General features: G+C 43.8%; 2 protein-coding genes across 2 annotated transcripts; one reads left to right on the forward strand and one right to left on the reverse strand.

Annotated features, from left to right (window-relative positions):
* Positions 1–3,558: 3,558 nt before the first annotated feature.
* kcna4 (potassium voltage-gated channel, shaker-related subfamily, member 4) lies at positions 3,559–7,958 on the reverse strand. Its single transcript, XM_076733152.1, has 2 exons — positions 7,407–7,958; positions 3,559–7,110 (listed from the first exon to the last, which is right to left on the reverse strand). The coding sequence occupies exon 2, from the start codon at positions 6,484–6,486 to the stop codon at positions 4,402–4,404; it is 2,085 nt and encodes a 694-aa protein (XP_076589267.1). The 5' UTR covers positions 6,487–7,110; positions 7,407–7,958; the 3' UTR covers positions 3,559–4,401.
* A 10,433-nt stretch (positions 7,959–18,391) lies between these two features.
* Positions 18,392–20,365, forward strand: fshb (follicle stimulating hormone subunit beta). The gene is made up of 3 exons (XM_076733166.1): positions 18,392–18,460; positions 19,254–19,437; positions 20,111–20,365. Exons 2-3 carry the CDS (start codon positions 19,279–19,281, stop codon positions 20,312–20,314), a joined length of 363 nt encoding a protein of 120 aa, XP_076589281.1. The 5' UTR covers positions 18,392–18,460; positions 19,254–19,278; the 3' UTR covers positions 20,315–20,365.
* Positions 20,366–20,826: the final 461 nt, after the last annotated feature.

The raw sequence follows: 20,826 nt of genomic DNA on the forward strand, positions 1-20,826 counted from the left end.
CCCTGCCTCTCGTCCAGTGTTTGCTGGGATGGGCTCCAGCCGCCTGTGACCCTGAACAGGTATTAGCGGATGTAGAAGATGGATGGCTGTCTTGGCTACAGGTAGCAGTCATTTTCTGAGCAGCTAAATGAGCCATTTGTCAGCGGGGTCAGCCGTGACTCTGACCTATGGCTGTCAGCACAATTTGGCTTCTGTTATGCAGAGCAGGTTGCTTCAATCCAGACGAGTCAACTGCCACATGAAATGTGGAGTGTGGGGTGTGAGGTGCCTAATTCAGTGAAACATTTGTAAATGCAGATGCCAGTGTGATAACCACAGTGGAAAACCTCAACACTGCTCTGTTGCATTTAATCAACACAGTTTAAAAAGATCTGATTAACTCTGAGACGTGTCAGACATTCCAGCTCTGAAGCTGTTCCGCGCTTTAGTAGTTGATGCTTTTCCCTGAGCCTGAGCGTAATGCCGTGAAAAAATATTAATTGACTCAGTTTTCCTCTATATTCGGGTATTTTTGGGAATGTTTTCATTGTCAGTCAGCGTTATGTATGATGAGCTGCCCTACAGGATTAACAGTGCAGAGAGGCTGCACACTGTGGCTAAAACATGGCACTACCTGTTAGAGCTGTGACTTATTACTTTCATTAGCAATAAATCTATCAGTTCAAATCAAAGTATTAATCAATCATTTAGTCCTTAAGAGACATTGATATTGACAAACACACATCACTAGCGCCCATGACCTCGAGTGAATCTTCAGACTGTTTATTTTGTCTGGCCAACAGGCCGGAAGTCTTCATGTTACACTGGGATAAAATAGTCAAGCAGCAAATGGACACAGTGGAGAAACCAGAGCCAACAAATGCTCGCTGTCCGTCTCTTTGACAGATCAGTGACTCAAACTATTAACTGATAAACAAAACTAGCGATTAAGTCTCTGTCAATCAGCTCGACTCGTTTCTCCTCTGTCCTTCCTATTTTTACATAACCCAGCCTGACATTATGTACCGCACGCTCTCTCTCCACCTCTACTCTATGTCCTTTGACAGGCGTGGAATACTTTTTTGAGAAATAACCATAAATAACTCTCACTTTGTCACATGGCCCGGCCATATGGTCTAAATCTGCACTACAAAGACTCACCGTGCACGTGACAATGGGGCGCTATGAGCAGTCAGAAACCATTCAGCTCCATTCTGTGGCTCAGGATGATACAGGCTGTTTTCACAGTCAGCTCAGCAGCTACAGGCCTAAGAATATGCCTGACCCACACACTTTGCTCGAAAAATGTTTTGGATTGCGCCTCTTGCCATAAGCCACATTATGTAAGTGTGAAGTGTGAGGTATCAAGAGGAGCTGGCTCTGTGCCACGATGGTGCTGCGTGTGTGTGTGTGTGTGTGTGTGTGTGTGTGTGTGTGTGTGTGTGTGTGTGTGTGTGGTTGTGGGTGCAGGTGTTGAAAGTATCTTGTATGAATAGTTCTTCTGAGGATGTAAACACAGTGCAATGATGCAGTGATTATGTGCTGAGGAATGCTGAGAGGCACTGATGGGCTGAGTGACAGTGTGTATGGATGGACCGTATGAATGCAAATGGTTATTGATTGTGACAAAAGTTGGCATGTTTGTAAGTACAGCATGTAGTATCGTTTGATGCATTTTATCAATACTCAAAATACTGCAAAGCGCTGTGAGGCTGTACTGTGGCTTTTTAACTTTTCTGGGAGCAATGCTCATGTTTTCTCAGCCTTTTCTTCAACGTATGACAGTTTCTTGGAGCAAGTATATTTGTGGATTACACAGAAATGCTGACAATTTCAAAATTGCAATTGTTTCTTGTGTTTATTTATTGAATATATATATATATTATGTCTTTTGTGACCCCATCTGTAAACCAGGTGACCCCATGTGGGACAAACTTTGCACAACCTAAAGACATAAAAATACATCAAATTCAATAATAATAATTTCTGCCTGATATATTTTTTCTAAAAAAGGTTAAATTACCTATTTAAACGTTATTAATTACATTTGCACCAATGAAATGAAAAATCCACAATCTATGGATCTGCAAATAAACCAACTTTCATAAAAACATGTAACTGCTGGACAAAAGATGTCTCCCTCACTGAAAAGTCCACTCTCAGTGTTTGTGCACTGGAAGGCTTCAAGTTTCCACACCACACTTGTGCGAGTTGCATATTTGACCACGGCTGGCTTTCTAACCGGTGGTGATGTCTCAAAATCCTGCTCGTATGTACACGTCTTCAACAGAGATTTAAGGTGAGCACAGATCAGCTTTCCCCCCGTCAGCAGATGAATGTGAAAACAGCCTTCTGGTGTCAAACTGCAAACTGAAGCTCAAACTGAAGTAACAAAAAGCAGAACACACTTCGGAAAGGAAGGGGCTTTAAGTTTTACTGAGAGACCTGGAGGACAGCGTGGACAGATTTAGACTGTAAAACACTTTTCGTTTTCACCTCTGAAATCATACACGTCATGTTTAAGGCTGAGAGTGAAACAATATATTCTGACTGTGTCACAGTGCCCACGTGCTAAACCTGCTGAGGAATGTGAGATCAATAAGAGGACAGGACAGCTGAGACAAAGACGGCTGAAGACTGTCCAAAAAAGCAGGGACTGAACTCTGTAGCACTTCAACATTACACTCAGAGGTTTTTTTTTTTCTTTAGAAATAACTGCTGCTCTCAAGCTTTAGCTGAAGTACTGCGTTTGTAAACTTCTCAGACACTTAATAATGAGCCACAGAATCATTCTCTGGCACAAGTCCTCAGCAGCCTTTCCTGACATCACTTCAGATGAGATAATTACAGCTATTACGAATGAGAAGGTGTTTGTAATATTGTTGGCTGTTCGACCTGAGTGTGGCATGAACGTTGCGCAAGAGAAACATTAATTAAGCACATGATGGCTGGAACGTGCGTCATGTTCGGCCCGCGTCCAGACGCTGCATTTTGCGCGCTATTACGCACGCGTAACCATGCGTCATTCTCTGGTCTAAGGAACAACAAAGTTTTGAAAATAAATATCAGAGTGAGGTATTAGTAAATATGATGCGTATCTAAATATTGCACGCAGTGAGGTTTGTATTTATCATCTGTCGGATGATGTTCAGGAGCATTATTGGCTAACTTCCATGAGAGTGAGAGTTGTTTTCATCATATTAATCAGTGTCACACATGAAGTGTAGGCTACATACCTTGGAAGACATCCACATCCCGGAGATCCTCTGAGCTCGGAGATAATCATAGTCCTCTTGAGAAAAAAAAATTGTGCACGAAGTCCAGCGGACAGGAGAGGAAGTTGCTCGTAAACTCCCCTCCAAGGAGTTTCCACAACAGAGTCATTTTTGCTATAGCTTTCCATCCGCGTCCGTGTAAAGGGATATTGTCATTTTGAGGTGGTTTAAATGAAACTAGGGAAACTGTTGTCGCCAAGGCCCCAAGCCTGTCCATACAAAACCTGGCGGGGCAAGTCATTTCTCCAGCCTGTTTGAACTCCTGTGCTTAGCTCTCACGGTGGCTCGACAACACAAGGCTTTCTTTTCTTTTCTTTTCTTTTTTTTTCTTTTTGGCCTGTTGTGGAAAAGCGTTTTTATGTAGATGTTATAGAAATAATTCTAGCCCTGGTTTATTTGATGACTGCTAAATGCTATGTCTTATCAATGAGCCTTTTGTTAATATTAAATGTTGGAACAGTAACAAAAATCTTCTAGTCTATCTGTCCGCTTTTTCCTTTCATGGAGGCCAATTTTTATTGGCAGCGCATGAAAGAGGTTGTTAATATTCTTCGTTTGCTCTCTTTGAGGAAGTTACTCAAACATTCTTCGCCTAAGTGGTCAGCTCAGGATGACTAAGATGTTGCCATTTGCATGGCCTACAGTTTCTGTCTCTGAAATAAAAATCAGCCAAACCCAGCGCAGATTCTACATTAGTGCAAACAAATTTGAACTTTATTGCATAACAGCAAAACGATCATCCCTACCCTTTCTCTTATTGACAGATGAAACTTATAAAGTGCGAATGCATAGCCTGTCTTGTCTCGAATTTCGGTTTTATGTCAGATTTGGAAGCCCGCACGGGTTAGATGAATTGATCAATAAACCCATTAGGCAAATATTGGTCATAATTGTTCCTAAAGGTCCATCAGCGTGGAGAGGATTTGGGGGAAACTATTGTTCTGAGATGGAGAGAATGAAGTATTTTAACTTGCCAATTGGTGTGTGTGCGTGTGTGTGTGTCTGTGTGTGCGCGTGCTTGTGTGTGTGGACTCTGAGGCGTGCGTAAAACTTGTGTTAGGGGGACCACCTGCTCTTGGGCGTACAGTGTCTTTATAGGGCGTATTCTTCCTTGGAAAAAAAGAAAAAAACGAAACTCTACTCGTAATCACACGTCAGTCTGAATGGATTTTGAGTTAGTACTGTTTCTCCTGCCTATGTCTGTGCCGTTTCCTTTACTGGGGCTCTTGTCCAGCCCGCACAACGACTCCGTCACCCCCTCCTCCATCTCCATATACTCCGCTTTGTCACCCAGCGAGGAGCCAGAGGGCGAGCCCTTGAATTTCCTTAGAAAGTCCGGGAAATACGGGCAGCCCGGGGGCATGCTCTCCACCACCGGCGTCTGGTCTTCGTTATCGGTCTCCCTGTGGTAAAAGTAGTTGAAGTTGGACACTATGACCGGCACCGGGAGCGCGATGGTTAACACGCCAGCGATCGCGCACAGGGAGCCCACTATCTTCCCCCCGACAGTGATGGGCTTCATGTCACCGTAGCCCACCGTCGTCATGGTCACCACCGCCCACCAGAAAGCGTCGGGGATGCTCGTGAACTGGGAGGTGGGCTCGTCCGCCTCGGCGAAGTACACCGCGCTGGAGAATAGGATGACACCTATGACCAGGAAGAAAATGAGGAGGGCCAGCTCCCTCATGCTGGCGCGCAGGGTATGACCCAGGATCTGCAGCCCCTTGGAGTGCCTGGACAGCTTGAAGATGCGAAACACCCTGACAAGGCGGATTATTCTCAGGATGGCGAAGCTCATCGCCTGCTGCCCGTTGCCCTGGTGCTGCGCCAGGTCCGTGCCGAGAGTTATGAAATAAGGCAAAATGGATACAATGTCTATTGAGTTCATAATGTTTTTAAAGAAAGCCGGTTTGCTCGGACTCGCGAAGAAGCGGACTATAATCTCAAAGGAGAACCAGATGATGCAAACCGTCTCCACGATGAAAAACGGGTCGTTGAAGGGAGTAAATCCGTGGTCAGGTTGAGTGGAGTTGCGTCGTGGCTGTAGATACTCTTTTTCATCCCTGAACTCCGGCAGCGTCTCCAGGCAGAAAATGACAATAGAAATAACGATGACCAGGACTGAGACGACCGCGATCCCCCTGGCAGGGCTCGAGCTCTCCGGATACTCAAAAAGCAGCCAAATTTGGCGCTTGAACTCGTCCTCCGGTAGAGGTTTCTCCTCCTCTTTGACAAAACCCTCATCCTCCCGAAACTTGAGGATCGCCTCTTCCCCGAGTTCGTAAAACTTCACCTCCTCGGAGAAGATGTCAAACGGGACGTTGACGGGTCTTTTCAACCGCCCCCCGGACTGGTAATAGTAGAGAATGGCGTCAAAACTCGGTCGGTTCCGGTCGAAGAAGTATTCGTTCCTTAGCGGGTCGAAGTACCTGATTCGCTTGTCGGGGTCTCCCAGGAGAGTGTCCGGGAACTGAGTGAGAGTCTTGAGTTGAGTTTCAAACTTCAGACCCGACACATTGATGACGACCCTCTCGCAGCAGCCGCACTCGCTGTAAACGTTTTCGTATCCGGACTGCGGGCGCCTGTCCGTGAGCGACACGGTCTCCTCATCATCATCCATGTTACACAGAAAACTCGACCTCTTGCTGCCCCGGTCCCCCTCCTCCTCCTCCTCCTCCTCTTCCTCAGCTCCCTCGGCCTCTTCCTCCTCTATCATGATGTCCTCCTCGGATCCGAGCAGCGCCAGCTCCGAGTGGCGCAGGTCCCCGCCGAGAGTCGTCCGGCTGCGTCTCCACCGTCCGACGCCGCGCTGCTTTTTCCGCTCTCTGAGAACTCTCTGCTGCTGCTCGGGCTCCTGTTGGTGCTGTGGCGGCTGCGAGGAGGAGGTGGAGGAGGAGGAGGAGGAGGGGCGCGAGGCGGTACCGCCGCTGCTGATGTTGGCGTTCGCGGAGGAGGCGGCGCGAGACGGATGCTGGCGGTTGTTAAGGAGATGAGCGCTCGAGGAGGTGGAGGTGGACCCCCCCACGCCGCCGCCACTACCACCGCCGCCGCCGCCGCCGCCTCCTCCCTCCGCACCGGACCCACCTTCGGCAGCGGCCGCCGCAGCCGCAGCTCTGGTCTGGGCAGCCTGGCGCTCCCTCTCGCGCTCCCTCTCCCGTGCGCGAGCTTGGGCATATCCGTACGGCAGGTGACTGTTGCACCCGCCGTCCGCACCAACCATGGCAAACTCCATTTTAAGTCAATGTGCAGTTCGGTCCGTGAGCGCTACAGGAGCCGCCTCAGGGCGACGTGGATGCAGGCCAGAGGATAAAAGTTGCAGCTCAGAGCGCGCAGAGAGAGAAAATGAGGCATCAACCGCTTCGACCAATCAGTTGTGAATACGAGAATGTCAGAATAACAAACACACCTCAATTAGGTCCATGCTGAGTGCAGTTCATGTGGCTACTTACATGATAGGAGATATTGATCAGCCTGTCTTCCCGTTTAGGCACGGGCCTCCAATATTTTATGACATCATTACCATACCCAAAATGTGTTAGGGCCGGTGGCATAGCCTGTTACGCAGACGCTCTGTGTCAAAACTTGCAGCGCCCTTTATTTGTTCAGCATTATAAATCACCAAGTCAACAAGCGACACCAAAACAGTCTCTCCTCGGTTTCTCCGGAGCCCATCAGGTGGTTAATTCCTCCACGGCCGCGGCTTGCGCCCAAATGCGTCTTTTGATCGTCCGTGGTCACTCCTGGTTGCCATTTTATGTGATGAGATTAAAAAAAAAAAAAAAAAATGGATCTTTGCTGTTATGTTATGGCGCTCCGGTGAATCTGAATGACTTTATTCCACCGACGCTCTCTGGAGCTGCGAGGAAAAAGACAAGAGACAACAGCAGTTGGTTTAGGCGAAAAAATTCTGTATTCCTAAGGATGTTCGTTGTTTTGGCGACTGCATAGTCCAGGATACTACGCATCTTTTGCAATATAAGGGCGGTAAAACTTGATTGGCACATCATTATTATTGTTATTATAGAGTGAACATGAAGGAAGGCTTTCGGAAATGAATACATGGAATATATTGAGGCTATGTTTAGAAGAGAGATTACGCACGTAATTTTGTCCATTTAAATAGCCTCCCTTCATTCTGGTATTCATACTTACATGTGAAAGGGGCCAAACGAAATCGCCTCAGCCCCCTACAAACAAATCTGCCGGAGGAGGATGTGGAGGAGGAGGGAGGCTATGTGAGGATGCAGTTCTTCGCTTTTGCCCAAATTCCCTCTTGATTTTGGGGGGGGTGATATCACAAATTCCTCGTCGTATCCAACCAGCGACCCTATCATCCACTACATACATCCGTGCTCTGACGCACTCTGAGGAGGACACTTTTCGGCTGCGTCTCGACGTCTTGTCTCAATTCAACAGGATCTATTGCCACTTCAGCCCCCGTTTCTGCTGCATCGCTCCTCATACACTGGCAGCAATAATCATTGAAGAAAAAGGGGGGAAAAAGAAGCAGGTGTGCAAGCGGCGAGTTGGCATCAATGACAGCTCCGCGCGGTCGCGGCGGAAAGATGCGAGGGTGGGTAAAAGTTTACCTTCACGCAGGCGAGGAGAAACGGCCCCGTGGTTGAGGCTGAGCATCACACATCTGTCTGTCTGCCGCTGTGGCCCTACCTATTCTCCGGTATCCTTCCCATTGTGTGTGTGATGATGGAGAGCCTCGGTGAGAAAGTCGTTCATGTACCGCAGCGCACGCAGGCGGTGCTCGGTCCTCCCCCAGTGGATGCAGCCGGTCACTGCGCACCGTGCTGCAGTCTCACACCCGAGCCTTCTCTGCCCTTCATCAGCACTGCTGGGTGGCAACCGGTGTCCTTACCTCAAAAAAGTAATGCATTACTCTCCATTCATTCCTAATGTAACGTCCGTACTTGTAACTCGCTGCGAGCAGGGCGTAAAACGGCCGGCGCACTCACACTTTTCAGTGAAATCCGCCCCCCCAGCCCACCAAAACACTGGCTGAATTTGTCCTGTTTTACCTTTAGAAATTATTCTGGAAGAAGGTGTCTCCACATCTTAGTAATAATAATCGATTATTTATTTATTGAACACATTTTCAATAGATCCATAAAGATTTTCCCTGAGTGTGTGTGGGTTTCAAATCAGCTTATATTGAGAAAATCTGAATTTAAAGCACTGAAAATACTTCAAAGTATAGTTTTCCTGCCATTTCTCTGCATGTGAACACAATTTAGCATCAGGCCAATCAGTTCATGGTCACACTTCTGTGCCCCTTTGATAAGTGAATAAGTGAATGTCACCCAGTTCACAAGTGAATTCATGTGTTTGTTCTCTGTGCCGTGTGCCAGAGCAGCTCAGCCAAAGGAAATGTGAAAGAAAACCACTGAGTTTGTGTTAAAGCTGCAGATGTAAAATCAGCAGCTGCTCAGAGAGTTAATGGGCTGTAACAGTACAATACAATGCATCTTCAGTGTCTGCCACAGTGAAAATCCTCAGCTGTATAAAAGCTGTATAGGACATGTAAAAACGTCACATGATGCCTCCTGATAGTGCTGCAATGAGAATTAAGGACTTTTTCTAAATACTTGTTTTGAATTAAAATGCACATCAGTGTTGATACATAGGAACATTAATGTTATAATTTAAAAGGAAGTACCACTTTTCTGACGATTTTCTCTTAAAGGTGCTATCCCTGATCCAAATAGAAGCACGAGAGTCACCAACACCACCCCCACCACCCCCACCAATACCTTTCAAACACAGGAAGAAGACCTGTTGGCCCTCCTAAATTGATTATGTTTACAAACAGCAGTAATATTGTCTTATATTTTTAAATGATCAGATGACAAATAAACGAAATGAAGATTATTAATCATTAATACAAACTCTTTAATTACTTATGTAAATGTGTATTAATGGTAGTATCTCTGTGAGGAACACATTAGGGTGTCTAATGTCTTACTGAGATTGAATCAGGAACTCATCAGACAATTTGTTACGAGCAAAAATAATGAACATAGGCCACTGAAGCACAATGCGAAGTATTTGTAGTATGAGGGCGTCACGTCACAAGCAAAAGCTCCGGAGTTCAGGTGTGCAGCTAAGACTTTTAGGCTCCATACAACAAGGAATGACTCTTATTCAACTATACCTTGTTTTCCTCTCATCTTCACAGAAGTTTCAAAGGTTTCCAGGTTTGTAGTGGTGGGAAATAAACATCTAAAACATTCATAAATCCATATGTGAGAATAACAACAAGCTTTCAAGTGGCCAGACACTTCAGCAGCCCTGTGCTCAGGGGCCCTGCCATCATGAGGTCTCTGGTAAAAAAAACCCAACAGCAGAAACAGCATTGTGTTTGTGTTTCTGTGTCACCCGAAATGACTAAAATGTAATGAGCATAGTGTAACTATACACCATATATATGTACTCATGCAGTAATCTCCTTTATCCAATCATGTGTTCACAAAGTGGTGAACCTCGCTCCATCCTCGCTTGTGAACGACTGAGCCTTTCCAGGATGCCCCTTTCATACCCAATCATGATACCATCACCTGTTACCAATCAACCTGTTTACCTGTGGAATTATCCAAACAGGTGTTTTTGGAGCGTTCCATATCTTTCCCAGTCTTTAGTTGCTCCTGTCCCAACTTGTGTGAAAAGTGTTGCTGCATCAGATTCAGAATAAGCAGATAAAAATCAATGAAGCTGATGAGCTCAGACATTAAACATATCGACTTTTTGCTGTTTTCAGTTGAGTTTATGTCAAAAAAGGATCAGCAAGTTTTCACATTCTGCTTTATGGATGTTTTACACAGCGTCCCAACTTTTTAGGAATCAGGTTTGTGATTTCAGTCGTATAATTTAAGCCTATAGTGCACCAACTCATACACTGTGTACTTTGGTGGTCGTCTTCTCACCATAAACTAACTTGTATCAGGAGAAGTTCTTTATCTTTCACATGTGAGAGACCTGAGCTAACCTGAGTTTTTGAGAGCAGGAGAGAATGCAGTCATCAATTGTAAGACTGTAACACAACAAGCAGCCTAACAAATTACAGTGCTCAGGTGTTAATTAGTCAAACAATGCATTCCTATTGAAAAAGCAATTAAGAATGCATTACTTTTTTGAGTAATGAGTATTGAAAACAACAGACAGGTCACTATATTGAATATCATGGTGATTTTTCATTAAGGTAGCCAAAGTAGCTCTTATAAATGTACAGGTATATGCCACAGATTTGTGTAAATAATGATACTTAACAGAAGGAGGAACGCAGTAAGCAATATGATGATTAGTGGCCGTGTAGTTACAACCTGTGCTGAAACCTGCAACTGAGAAAAATCCAAGAATTGTCAGGGTCTTACAAGTGAAGCAGAGACCTAAAACAGACCGTGAAATATTATCACCCCTGTATATTATTCTGTAACATTAACTTTGCTTTTTCATTTTTATGTTGAACAGCAGATGTTTGTGCCATCGGTCATTCCCTGAGAAGTCAAAAGTGCATACGGCCTTTAAAAACTTTAAAAACCAGACGTTTCAGTACCTGGCGAGGTAACTGTTGAGTCACTGTTATTGATCACCTTATTGCCACCGCAGATTTATTCGGATCATTTTGTGCTATGGGACAGTAAAAGTCTTATTCATTGCACCTTTGAAGCCGCCCAGGTTTAATTTGATTGTGCTGATAATTGGTTTTTCTGCAGGTACCACTGCAGGCCTGGTGCTGGGATACACCGCAATCAGTAGCTATAGCCCATTCAGTCCAGTCGATTTGATTCAAACTATCCGTTTGACTGAAAAACTCTAATTAGGACAAGAACAGCCTGTTATTCCAGACCTGAAAACCGATGCTCTGTTCCTCTAAGGGATCCTAATCATTCCCTGAGGTATTTTAAGTTGTAATATTCCTGTAGGGATATTTTTGGTTGCTTGTGCACTTCCCCTCTAAAACGACTCATCCAATCACTGTGCTTCTTTTTCATGAGAGGAAACCTGAAACAGAAGATCCAATGCAGAGGCTTATGCTAGTGAAACAATCCGTACTGCTGACAGTGCGAATATCACTCACTGAGTCTTTAAAGAGCTCGTCTTCACGGCCATCTGTATTTCACATACTTACCTAACACATTAGAGGAGCTCTTTTCTAGTCTGCACAATATGTAGGCGACCTTCCACCCACCACACACACATCAAGCACACTCACCTCTTGCACTTCATTGAGCATCCACCTCAGTCAGCACCAGGGGGAGTTGTGAGGTCAGGAATAACAAGAGGTGATAGAGTGAGGATGGAAGGTGCCTTATTACACACACGTTTAGATGCACTTTGAACTGAAGCCAGAGCTGCAACACAGCTGCATCTGTTGACAGTGTCCTCCTGCAACGTACTGAAGCTTACAGTAACACTTTATACGAAGGTACACATATTCATCACTAACTAGCAGCTTATTACAGGCATATTTTGTAGCATATTGGCTTTTTATTAGTCATCATGAATCCCGTAGTATGCCTTATTCTGAGGGTTACGGTTATGAAGGTCATAATTCTTGTACAACAACTTCCGAACTTACTATCAATAATCAGTAATTAGGAGGTTACTGAGGGAAAACTCATAGGTAATGGCCTAGTAGTCATAAAATATGGTCATACAGAATAAGGCATGAATAAGAACCAGTATGCTCGTAATATGCATGCTAATAAGTTGGTGGTGAATATGTGTACCTTCATATAAAGTGTAAAGTAATTCTGAATATAAAATCCAGTTTCTCCTTGTCATTTTTACAAGAGCGTCATTCAGAACTGGCTGATGAAGTCAGAAAAGTTGGAGACTTTTGAAACTGAAGTGTAAGAGTTAATGATGCAATGATAACCTTTTACCCTTGTCAGCATGATGGAAAGTCAAGTTTTGCACCAGTGGACAACAGGAAGATTTCATTCAGTTGGGTGCTGATTCCTGAGAACAAGCTGCATAATGCTGCATTTAAACATCTTTCAGATAAAGCGTTCAGTTCACACAGCACTGCGCAATATGGTCAAAATCACTGTCATGATGTAATTATTTGTCCTGTATTAATATTTATTGTGATATGGCCGATGTGTGCAAATCACACCAGAACATTTTTGCTGACCTCCAGCTGTTTCACGTCTCATCTTGCTGCAGTGAGGTACAGACCTACTTCAGGAGACCATGACATCACTGCACAGGTGTGCTTGGTTGTACCTGTAACCACACCCATCTGTGGTGCTGTGTGTGGTCACAGGGGTAACAGACATGAAACTTTGAACTCGAGAGGACAGTCTCGTGTTAAAGGAGAACTCAAGCAGGTCATACAGGTCTTTGGGAGTCCTCAGTAAACTGCGATCATTTCACAACAATAACCATGTGGCAACCAAAGCCCCCCCCCCCCAATCATCATACAGTCTGTATCGATTTGGGATTCACTGGCAATCAACTTGTTCCACTGTTTAGCTATGACAATGTGTTGGTGAAAAAAGTTGCATTAAGCTTTTTGTGACTCCAGAAGGAGCTGCGGGAAATGATTTTAGTTGCCTCACGTGATGTCACTTGAGTCAATGTTGATTAGTCACAAGATTGAAAATGAAGAAAATCTGTGCGGGTGGAGTTAGAAAGAAGTGAGCTTACCAGACCATGTCTTTGCTTGAAGCTACGTTACCCGCCACACCTGAACTGAGTTGCATTGTGGGTAATGTAAGCAAAAATGATATCTCTGGTTCTGCTGCATTTTTAACTGTCCATTGTGAGTCTGTCAATGTTATAGAAGCACAATGCTTAACTGGTGAAGTCCTCTTTAAGCTGCTCTTAGAGTTTAAAGCATTTAACTGTGTTAACTGTAACCTAAACCTAATGTAACCATTCAGGGGAGTGACTGAAGCAGCAAGGTGGGGTAGTGTTGGCGCTGTTTGGACAAATTACCTCAGTGTTTTTTAAAATCCTGCCTACAGACCAGGACCACACGGTTTAAAAGAGCACAACAGGTGAGTTAGGTACCCTCTGAACGAAGAGGTGTTTAACAGACAAAGGAACACAGATGTGCTGATGCGAGAAATCAAACAATAGATTGCTGTAAAAATGCAGAGAGAACAGAGAGCAGAGAACAGAAGACAGTGAAGAATCATCAGCAGTCGATAAACATGAACACACCTACCACCTACGTCCACACTCAGCCTGCACACAGAAACATCCAGTACAGTCACCAAACAAAAGTCCTGTCCTTGGCAGTGCTGTGGAGGCGTTTTGTTTGGACCTGATGGAAGGAGGGTGAAAACGTGAGTGTGGGGTGGTGCGGTGTGCTCAGGGCCTCGGCGAGTGTTTTACATGCGACAGGATGATTCGAAGTTGCCGTTTCTTAGTTTCTGCCTGTCGGTGACTGCGATCACGGACTCGTACAGCAGCAGATGGAAGAGACAGAGGAGGCGAGGCTCTGCGGAGACGAGAGCAAGGTGTGACTGAGTGGGTTTGTGGATGCTGTCAGTCCTGTCGTGGCAGTGTTTACGATGTGTTGATAAAATAAAAAAAAAAAAGTGAGAGGACTCTGTTCCAGAGCTCAAAACCAATGACCCGTGACTCAAATCTGTGATGTCAGCAAGATGTATGACTCTGAGGTGTTTTATGTGTGGCTTCATATAAAGCTTGTCTGAGCTGTTGCACCAAAATGAGCTTTTTTTTTTATAGCTGTGCTTCGAGTTATGGACCGAAAAATCATCCTGGTCATTGAAACCATCACCTCGTCCATCATTTCCAAATTGATCCCCAGTGGACATTACAGGCCAGGCCTCCTGTTCTTATGGCTGTTGTAAAGGGAAATAAGATGCTCACCCTGATATTTATTTTATCGCTTCTGTAGCACTGTTTACTTTTAACTTGCTACGGCAGCAATAAGCTATTTTTAGGACCATGATATTGAGCTTAAAAGCCTTGCCTGCCCTTTGTGAATAAAAGAAGGTGTTCATGTAATTAGCATATCAATGCGGTACATGCACGGATGTAATTTTTCAGCCCCATACTTAATGAATCAAGTTTCAGTGCAGATGCGCTTATTTTCAGAGGAATTACCAGCTGTTATTCAGACTACTCCGAAAGTGACTAATGATGTGTTCTACTCTGAATACAAGATTAATCAACTATGACTGGTGTTCATTAAGGACAGAATGCATGCTAACAATGATGTATTTCAGCTGAGGTTTCCGAAAGGAAGCAGCACCTTGGACGAGGGTGACACTATAAAAGTCCTTGTTAGGCAGGTATGGCAGTTCGCAGGATGCTGGGGAACCTGAGTCCCTGGTGGCTGCAAGGGCAGACGGAGCAGCATTTGGATGAACCGTGGCTGCTGCCCAAGTACTTATACTCTACTGTCACTGCAGACCGTCCAGCTCGTGGTGCAGTGCTAACTTTTTACTGAATGCAGCAGAACACAGAATTTCTCAAAAACAGACAGTCGCAGGCTCGGAGGCTGTAGGAAACAAAAGGGAGGCAAGCAGTGGTGTCAAAAGCTAACATTTACTGAAAGTACTGTACTTTTAAGGGGGGAATTGTACTTCACTTGAGTTTTATCATTGTATGTTACTTTATAGCACAGATGAAGGAAGTGTTCAGACCCTTTACTGCTTTGAAAATGATACTTAAGTGAAACTATCTAAGTATAATCAAGACAATGTACTTAAAGTAAAAGTACTTAATGCAGAAAATCGGCTCCTGTGACCGTGACTCGGTTGAGGAGCTCGATTTGAGCTGTTTTCTGCTGGACTGCAAATAATGAATCCAAACTGAAATCTTCACTTTTCCAACAAACAGTCCAAACCTCAAAATGATTAAAAATAAGCAGGTCCTCACAATGACTAAAATTATTTTGAAAAATAATTGCCAATTAATATTATGTCAGTCAATTAATCAATTAATTATTTCAGGTGTACTTGTACATTTTCATGTCCCCCTGACTTGTAGTGAAGTAGAAGTATAAAGTGGCATCAGAGGAAAAGAATCAATAGTACAAGTACAGTAAATGTACCGTGTTCCCTTCCACTACTGCTTCGTACTTCTACACAACCTCTTTTGTTTTTTTGTACTCCACACATTTATCTGACAGCTTTATATACTTTGTTACTTTTTTCAAACCTTGATCAGCTACAATATTAAAAACATATTAGTGATAAAGATACAATAATATACAGCATAAGATAATAATACAGTACTCTGAAAAGGGCCGTTCTCTGTAATGAGTGCTTGTGCTTTTGATGCTTTCTTTAACTTTAATGCAGAACTATTTGTTCAGTGTGGGACTGCTGCAGACTAGAACTAAATTGCAGCTCATTAATAAAGAAAAATGTTTGGGAGGAAGTGTGGAGTTGTAAATTTCTGATTCACACACACAGATTATTCATAGAGATGGAGAGCGCCGCTGAGGCTCTCTGCAGTTGTAGACGTTGATGTATCAGTTTTTAGATCCTGCACACAAAAAGACTTAAAGCCAGTGTGGGAAACTTGTTTTTGCTTTGGCATCATAGCGGTGGGATAAAAAAAGATAGCCTTGCAGTGTTTTTTTTTTTGGTTCTACAGAGTCTTGATGTCTCTCATTTTTCAATAACTAAAACCCAGAATGCCAACAAAACAAAATAAAATGTGAATGAAATTGGACTGACAGAGTTAGATTATTGGACTGTGTCTAATCTGGACCCTGAACTAGCATTTCACTAGCATTTCTTCAGTTTTATTGATTTCCAATAGGTTTTCTTCCAGCTTCACCGGCTGATGGCATGCGTCAGCATTATTGGAAATGTAAAGCTGACTATCATCTGCATAGGAATGAAAACCTAGTTTGTAATGATTGATTAATGTACCAAGGGGCAACATGTAAATAGAGAAAGGACTAGGGCCGAGCACAGATCCCTGCGGTACACCATAACTGACCTTCTTGTGGTCTGATGAACCGTTGTTGTGTAAAACAAAGTGGGATCTGTCACTTTAATGTGATGTAAACCAGAAGAGAGCAGTGTCAGTGAGACCAACATAACTCTCTAATAGAATGTGGTGATCAATCATGTTGAATGCTGCTCTGAGGTCTTGGTGCACTTGTACTGAAACTGAGCCAGAGTCTGTAGAAAGTAATAAATCATTAGCCACTTTTGTCAGAGCAGTTTCTGCACTGTGGAAGTTTCTGAAGCTGGATTGATGGGGTTCAAACAGATTATTGAATGAAAGGTGATCTATGAATTGTGGAGCCGCTGTTTTTTCAAGGAGTTTTGAAAAGAATGGCAGATTTGTGATTGGTCTGTCGCTGCTCATCAAATCGGGGTCCGGGTTATGTTTTTTTGAGAGTGGCCTGATAACTTATGTTTTAAAAGATGAAAGCACAATTCCACGAGTAAGAAAACTGTTCCTTATTTATAATAATAGTGGCTGAGAATTAGAAAAAGGTGCAATGCAGTTTATAATCTAAAATACAGTGTCTGGACAGTGTAACCTAAAAAATACAGAAGCAGTGATCTGAAAGAAGAGTAGAGAGTAGAATCTATGAGATCTAGGAAAGCTTAGCTGGATGGCTCAGATTTGTCATCAGCATGAATATTAAAATCTACCATAAAGACCACAAAGACAGGTAGAAAAGCCCACTGGTCAATATAAACTATAGAGTATATATGAAAAAAGATTGATTCTTAGAGTAGTAGTACCTCAAACAGCAGTGATTATTGGCTTTATTATTAATGATCTGGACTCTTATATAGCACCTGTGCCCCCACCTTATCTTAATTCATGTGACACTTTGGAGGTGATGCCTCATTTAGTCCAATTCAGTCATTTGGCTTTAACCTGGTTTCACATAAGCCTATAAAATCAAGACTATGGTGGTTCATCTTGTCATGAATGAGCAGTGATTTAGTAGAAACTACTAGAAAGTGATCTAATGTTAGTAAAGGCAGTGTTTAAAGGAACATTTTGCCGAGTGACAGGCGATGGTAAAGGAGGGCTCAGTGTGGATGATGTTCTGCTTTTGAACATTGTAGCTCTTATATTGAACTGTGTGGATTCACTGATTACAGCAGGGATATGACTATAGTTCTGGAGTAAATGGTTATCAATACTGAGAGGATTTTCTGGGACTTGGCAGCTATCATACAGAGTTTTATCATTCAAATGAACGAAAACAGGCCAAGCGCCAGCAGGACCCTCTCCACCAAGAGTGCGTGTATTTTGATTCAAGATGAGGCTGTTCAGGTCTTGATGAGATGTGGGTCAGAAGGAGATAAAAGCCATATAGCTGGTCAAATTTGACATCAGCTTCCTGGTCCCTCTCCAATTTGGGTGGAAGCCATCAGTTTTACAAAAATCAGTCCAAAACGAATCTGAATGGCTGATAAAACCATGACCTGTTGCTGAACAGACGTCCTGTAACCTGGAGGCTAAAAAGACGGCTGAAACGTTCACATTGACTGACAAAGCGACCAGATAAAAGAGTTTGCTCAGGCTCTCAATAGTCAATGCCAGTGATTCCGTGTCGCGTTGGAACTTAATTGATTGTGTGGACCTGACGTCATTTGATCACGCACTATAGATCCACTCCATTTCAGTGCACCCGTGCACCGCTTAACACGTAACGGCGAGGACTAGAAAAACTGTTTAAATGGTGTTTAATCTGTCAGCCAGCGGCAGCGACCCTGTAACTATCAGCTGACAGAACAAACCAGTATATATATCTATATATAGATATATATATATACAAACTTAACTGCATACACACAGACAAGGTGTGTTACTGCCATTAGTACACTGGAAAAACAATGAAGCTGGAAGATGGCAAATTAATTACTGATGCTAGTGTTTCCATCCCACTGTGGGGGCAGATTTGTTTTTTATCTCTGTGGTCCACCTAAGCCTTCCACTCATGTAGTCTAAACAAGGTTTCTGTGGATAGCGTCACACTCCTCCTCCAGCGCAGAAGGAAAGGCCTTGAGTCAAGGGCTATCCCTGAACTGTTGAGGGAAAGAGACGAGGATTTGCTCTTAAGTCCAGTCAGGTAGGAAAGTGGTCGCCGAGCCAAAGGTTGAATAGATTAAAAGGATTTATGAGCAGCAGTATTTAAGTGACAGAAAGGACAGCCACAGGTTGAAAGCTGTTCCAGATGTTTAGAGAGTGACAGAAGAAACAAGGTTCAAAGCAACAACCGAGCTCTACAGGTACTGTTTCTTCATTTATGCAGATTAAATGCTAATGCTGTGTATTTAAAGTTATGTTAGAATATGGAAATGATCATTGGCCGTGTCCTTATCCCTCTTTTACCTCTGATCACCTTTGCTGTGCTGTTGTCGTACATATGTAGTGAATGCTGCATATTGACACCATGACATCATCTGTAGACTTTCTGAGAGTTTCAGAGTCGAAAATTGTTTCAAAAAGACATGTTAAAATGGAATTCTTTGATGCTTTCACCTCAGTTGTATCGTGGAAATCTCAGACACGGATGTCTCAAATAAAACCAGAATTATCTGTGTGGCTGGACAGGTGTAATTCAGGTGAACTGGCCCTTTAACTCCAGGTAGAAAGTCTCCTGCATGAACAAAAATCTGAAGGTGAAGAACTTCATCTCAGTTAATTGAGGCTCTCCAAAAAACTATTTTGCTCATCTTCTCTATTACACGTTTCATTACAGATTATACAGACAGACTACAAATACTGTAATGAAGCTGATTTACACAGTGATGCTGATTTCACAAGCCCAGCTGCTCTGGATGGTGTCACACATTAACCGCAGATCATTTCATGTAATTGCAGAGCTGTTTCAAGCAGATGCAAATTTAAGGAGACTCAAGAGTCAAACATAAATATCTCCTGTAGATCTAAAACCATCATTAACCCACAAGCTTCAGAGAGCCACGACGGCACAGTGCCTCGCTGTAATCCACATCAACTTGTTGGGCCTTCTGACGTGGTTCAGAGTCTGATGTGGGGCCTGATCCCCTCTTGTGGCAGGCGTCTGCGTTGCACCCGGAGGAGGATGCAGCTGGTTGTCATGGCAGCAGTGCTGGCACTGGCGGGGGCGGGGCAGGACTGCAGCATCGGCTGTCGTCCAACCAACATCAGCATCCCCGTGGAGAGCTGTGGCAGCACCGAGTTCGTCTACACCACCATATGTGCAGGACACTGCTACCTCGAGGTACCGGATGAGTCTAAGTTTCATACTTTAAGTTTCATAACTCTGCCAGCTGATCACGCTCCAGTGTATGAAGTTGGCATAATATGAATATTTTCTCTGTTAAATAAGAGTTTTTCCATTTCAGTTTACACTACAAATAAGACGAGTCTAATGATTTCAATGAGAGCACGTGTGCTTCTCAACTGGGTAAAATGAAAGATGTAGAATCTACAAGATTATCTGTGTAACTTTAATGAGTGAAACTCAGAGCCTTCTCAAGTCTGAACAAACACTCACACATAAAAACAACCTGTTGCATCTGTAAACGTGCTTCTTGAAACAGCCTCCAGGTTCACTGTTTCATCTACAAACAGGACTGATGTAAAAAAAAAAAAAAACCCTTTTGCAGCATCTCTTAGATGTTCAGACGTGGTCAAGTTTTAGTTCTTTTATTAAAAACCCTGCCAGTCTATGACAGACTGCAGCCTGTGATTTAAGTTTTAGTGGTTCGACGGCCCTTTTGTCTCCATTTGAATCGTACTACTATCTATTCATGCCAGTAGGTGCAGACAGGAGTCAGCAGTTTAGAGTTATCTGCTGTTGGAAAACTGAAGATGGACTCCTGTGAGGGGCTGAACTCGCTCATGTCCGTGTTTTTCAACCACGCACTGTTGTCTGTTGGTGTCGCTGACAGGACCCGGTCTACATGGGCCATCATGACTGGCCTGAGCAGAAGATCTGTAACGGGGATTGGTCCTATGAGGTGAAATACATCAAAGGATGTCCAGTGGGGGTCACCTACCCTGTGGCCAGAACCTGCCAGTGCACTGCATGTAACGGAGAAGACACATACTGCGGGCGCTTCCCTGGACTCGTACCGAGCTGTCCGTCCTTTTAAAGAAACCCGTCGTCTCTCCTTCACTGGTACTGAAATAAACAGGTATCACTTAAGTTTTGGGGTTTGTGCTTTATTTGTGCTTTAAATTTGTCCTTTTATATCTTGAAGTGACGGTGACTGCAAGAGCACACCTGCATTTAATTGAGAGTCAGTTTTTATTATTATTAGCAGTTCATTTCACTCTGCTGTCTTCTGTGGATGCAGCAGTCAGACAGCAGAGTGGCTGGAAAGCTGTAAAGGCCGACGGAGCGATGAAACGTCCCAACAGCTCCTATTTTGTCCTGACAAAAGCCACTGACTCCTAACATTCAATATCCTGAGATTGGAGTTTTCCTGCTGAGACCTGGAGGTCATCCCATAAGAGAAAGAGCAGGCCTCACCTCTTTCTTGACAGCTGGAAATGAAAATATAGAGTTTGCGGTTTTCCAGAAGCTCCACTAAAGTGCCTGCTGATCAGTGGCTCTCTTCAGGAGGAAACACTAAATTTAGAAATAGCTCTGCAGGCGAAATCT

The sequence above is a fragment of the Chaetodon auriga genome, chromosome 1, assembly GCF_051107435.1.
Source record: "Chaetodon auriga isolate fChaAug3 chromosome 1, fChaAug3.hap1, whole genome shotgun sequence".
NCBI classification, from domain to species: domain Eukaryota; kingdom Metazoa; phylum Chordata; class Actinopteri; order Chaetodontiformes; family Chaetodontidae; genus Chaetodon; species Chaetodon auriga.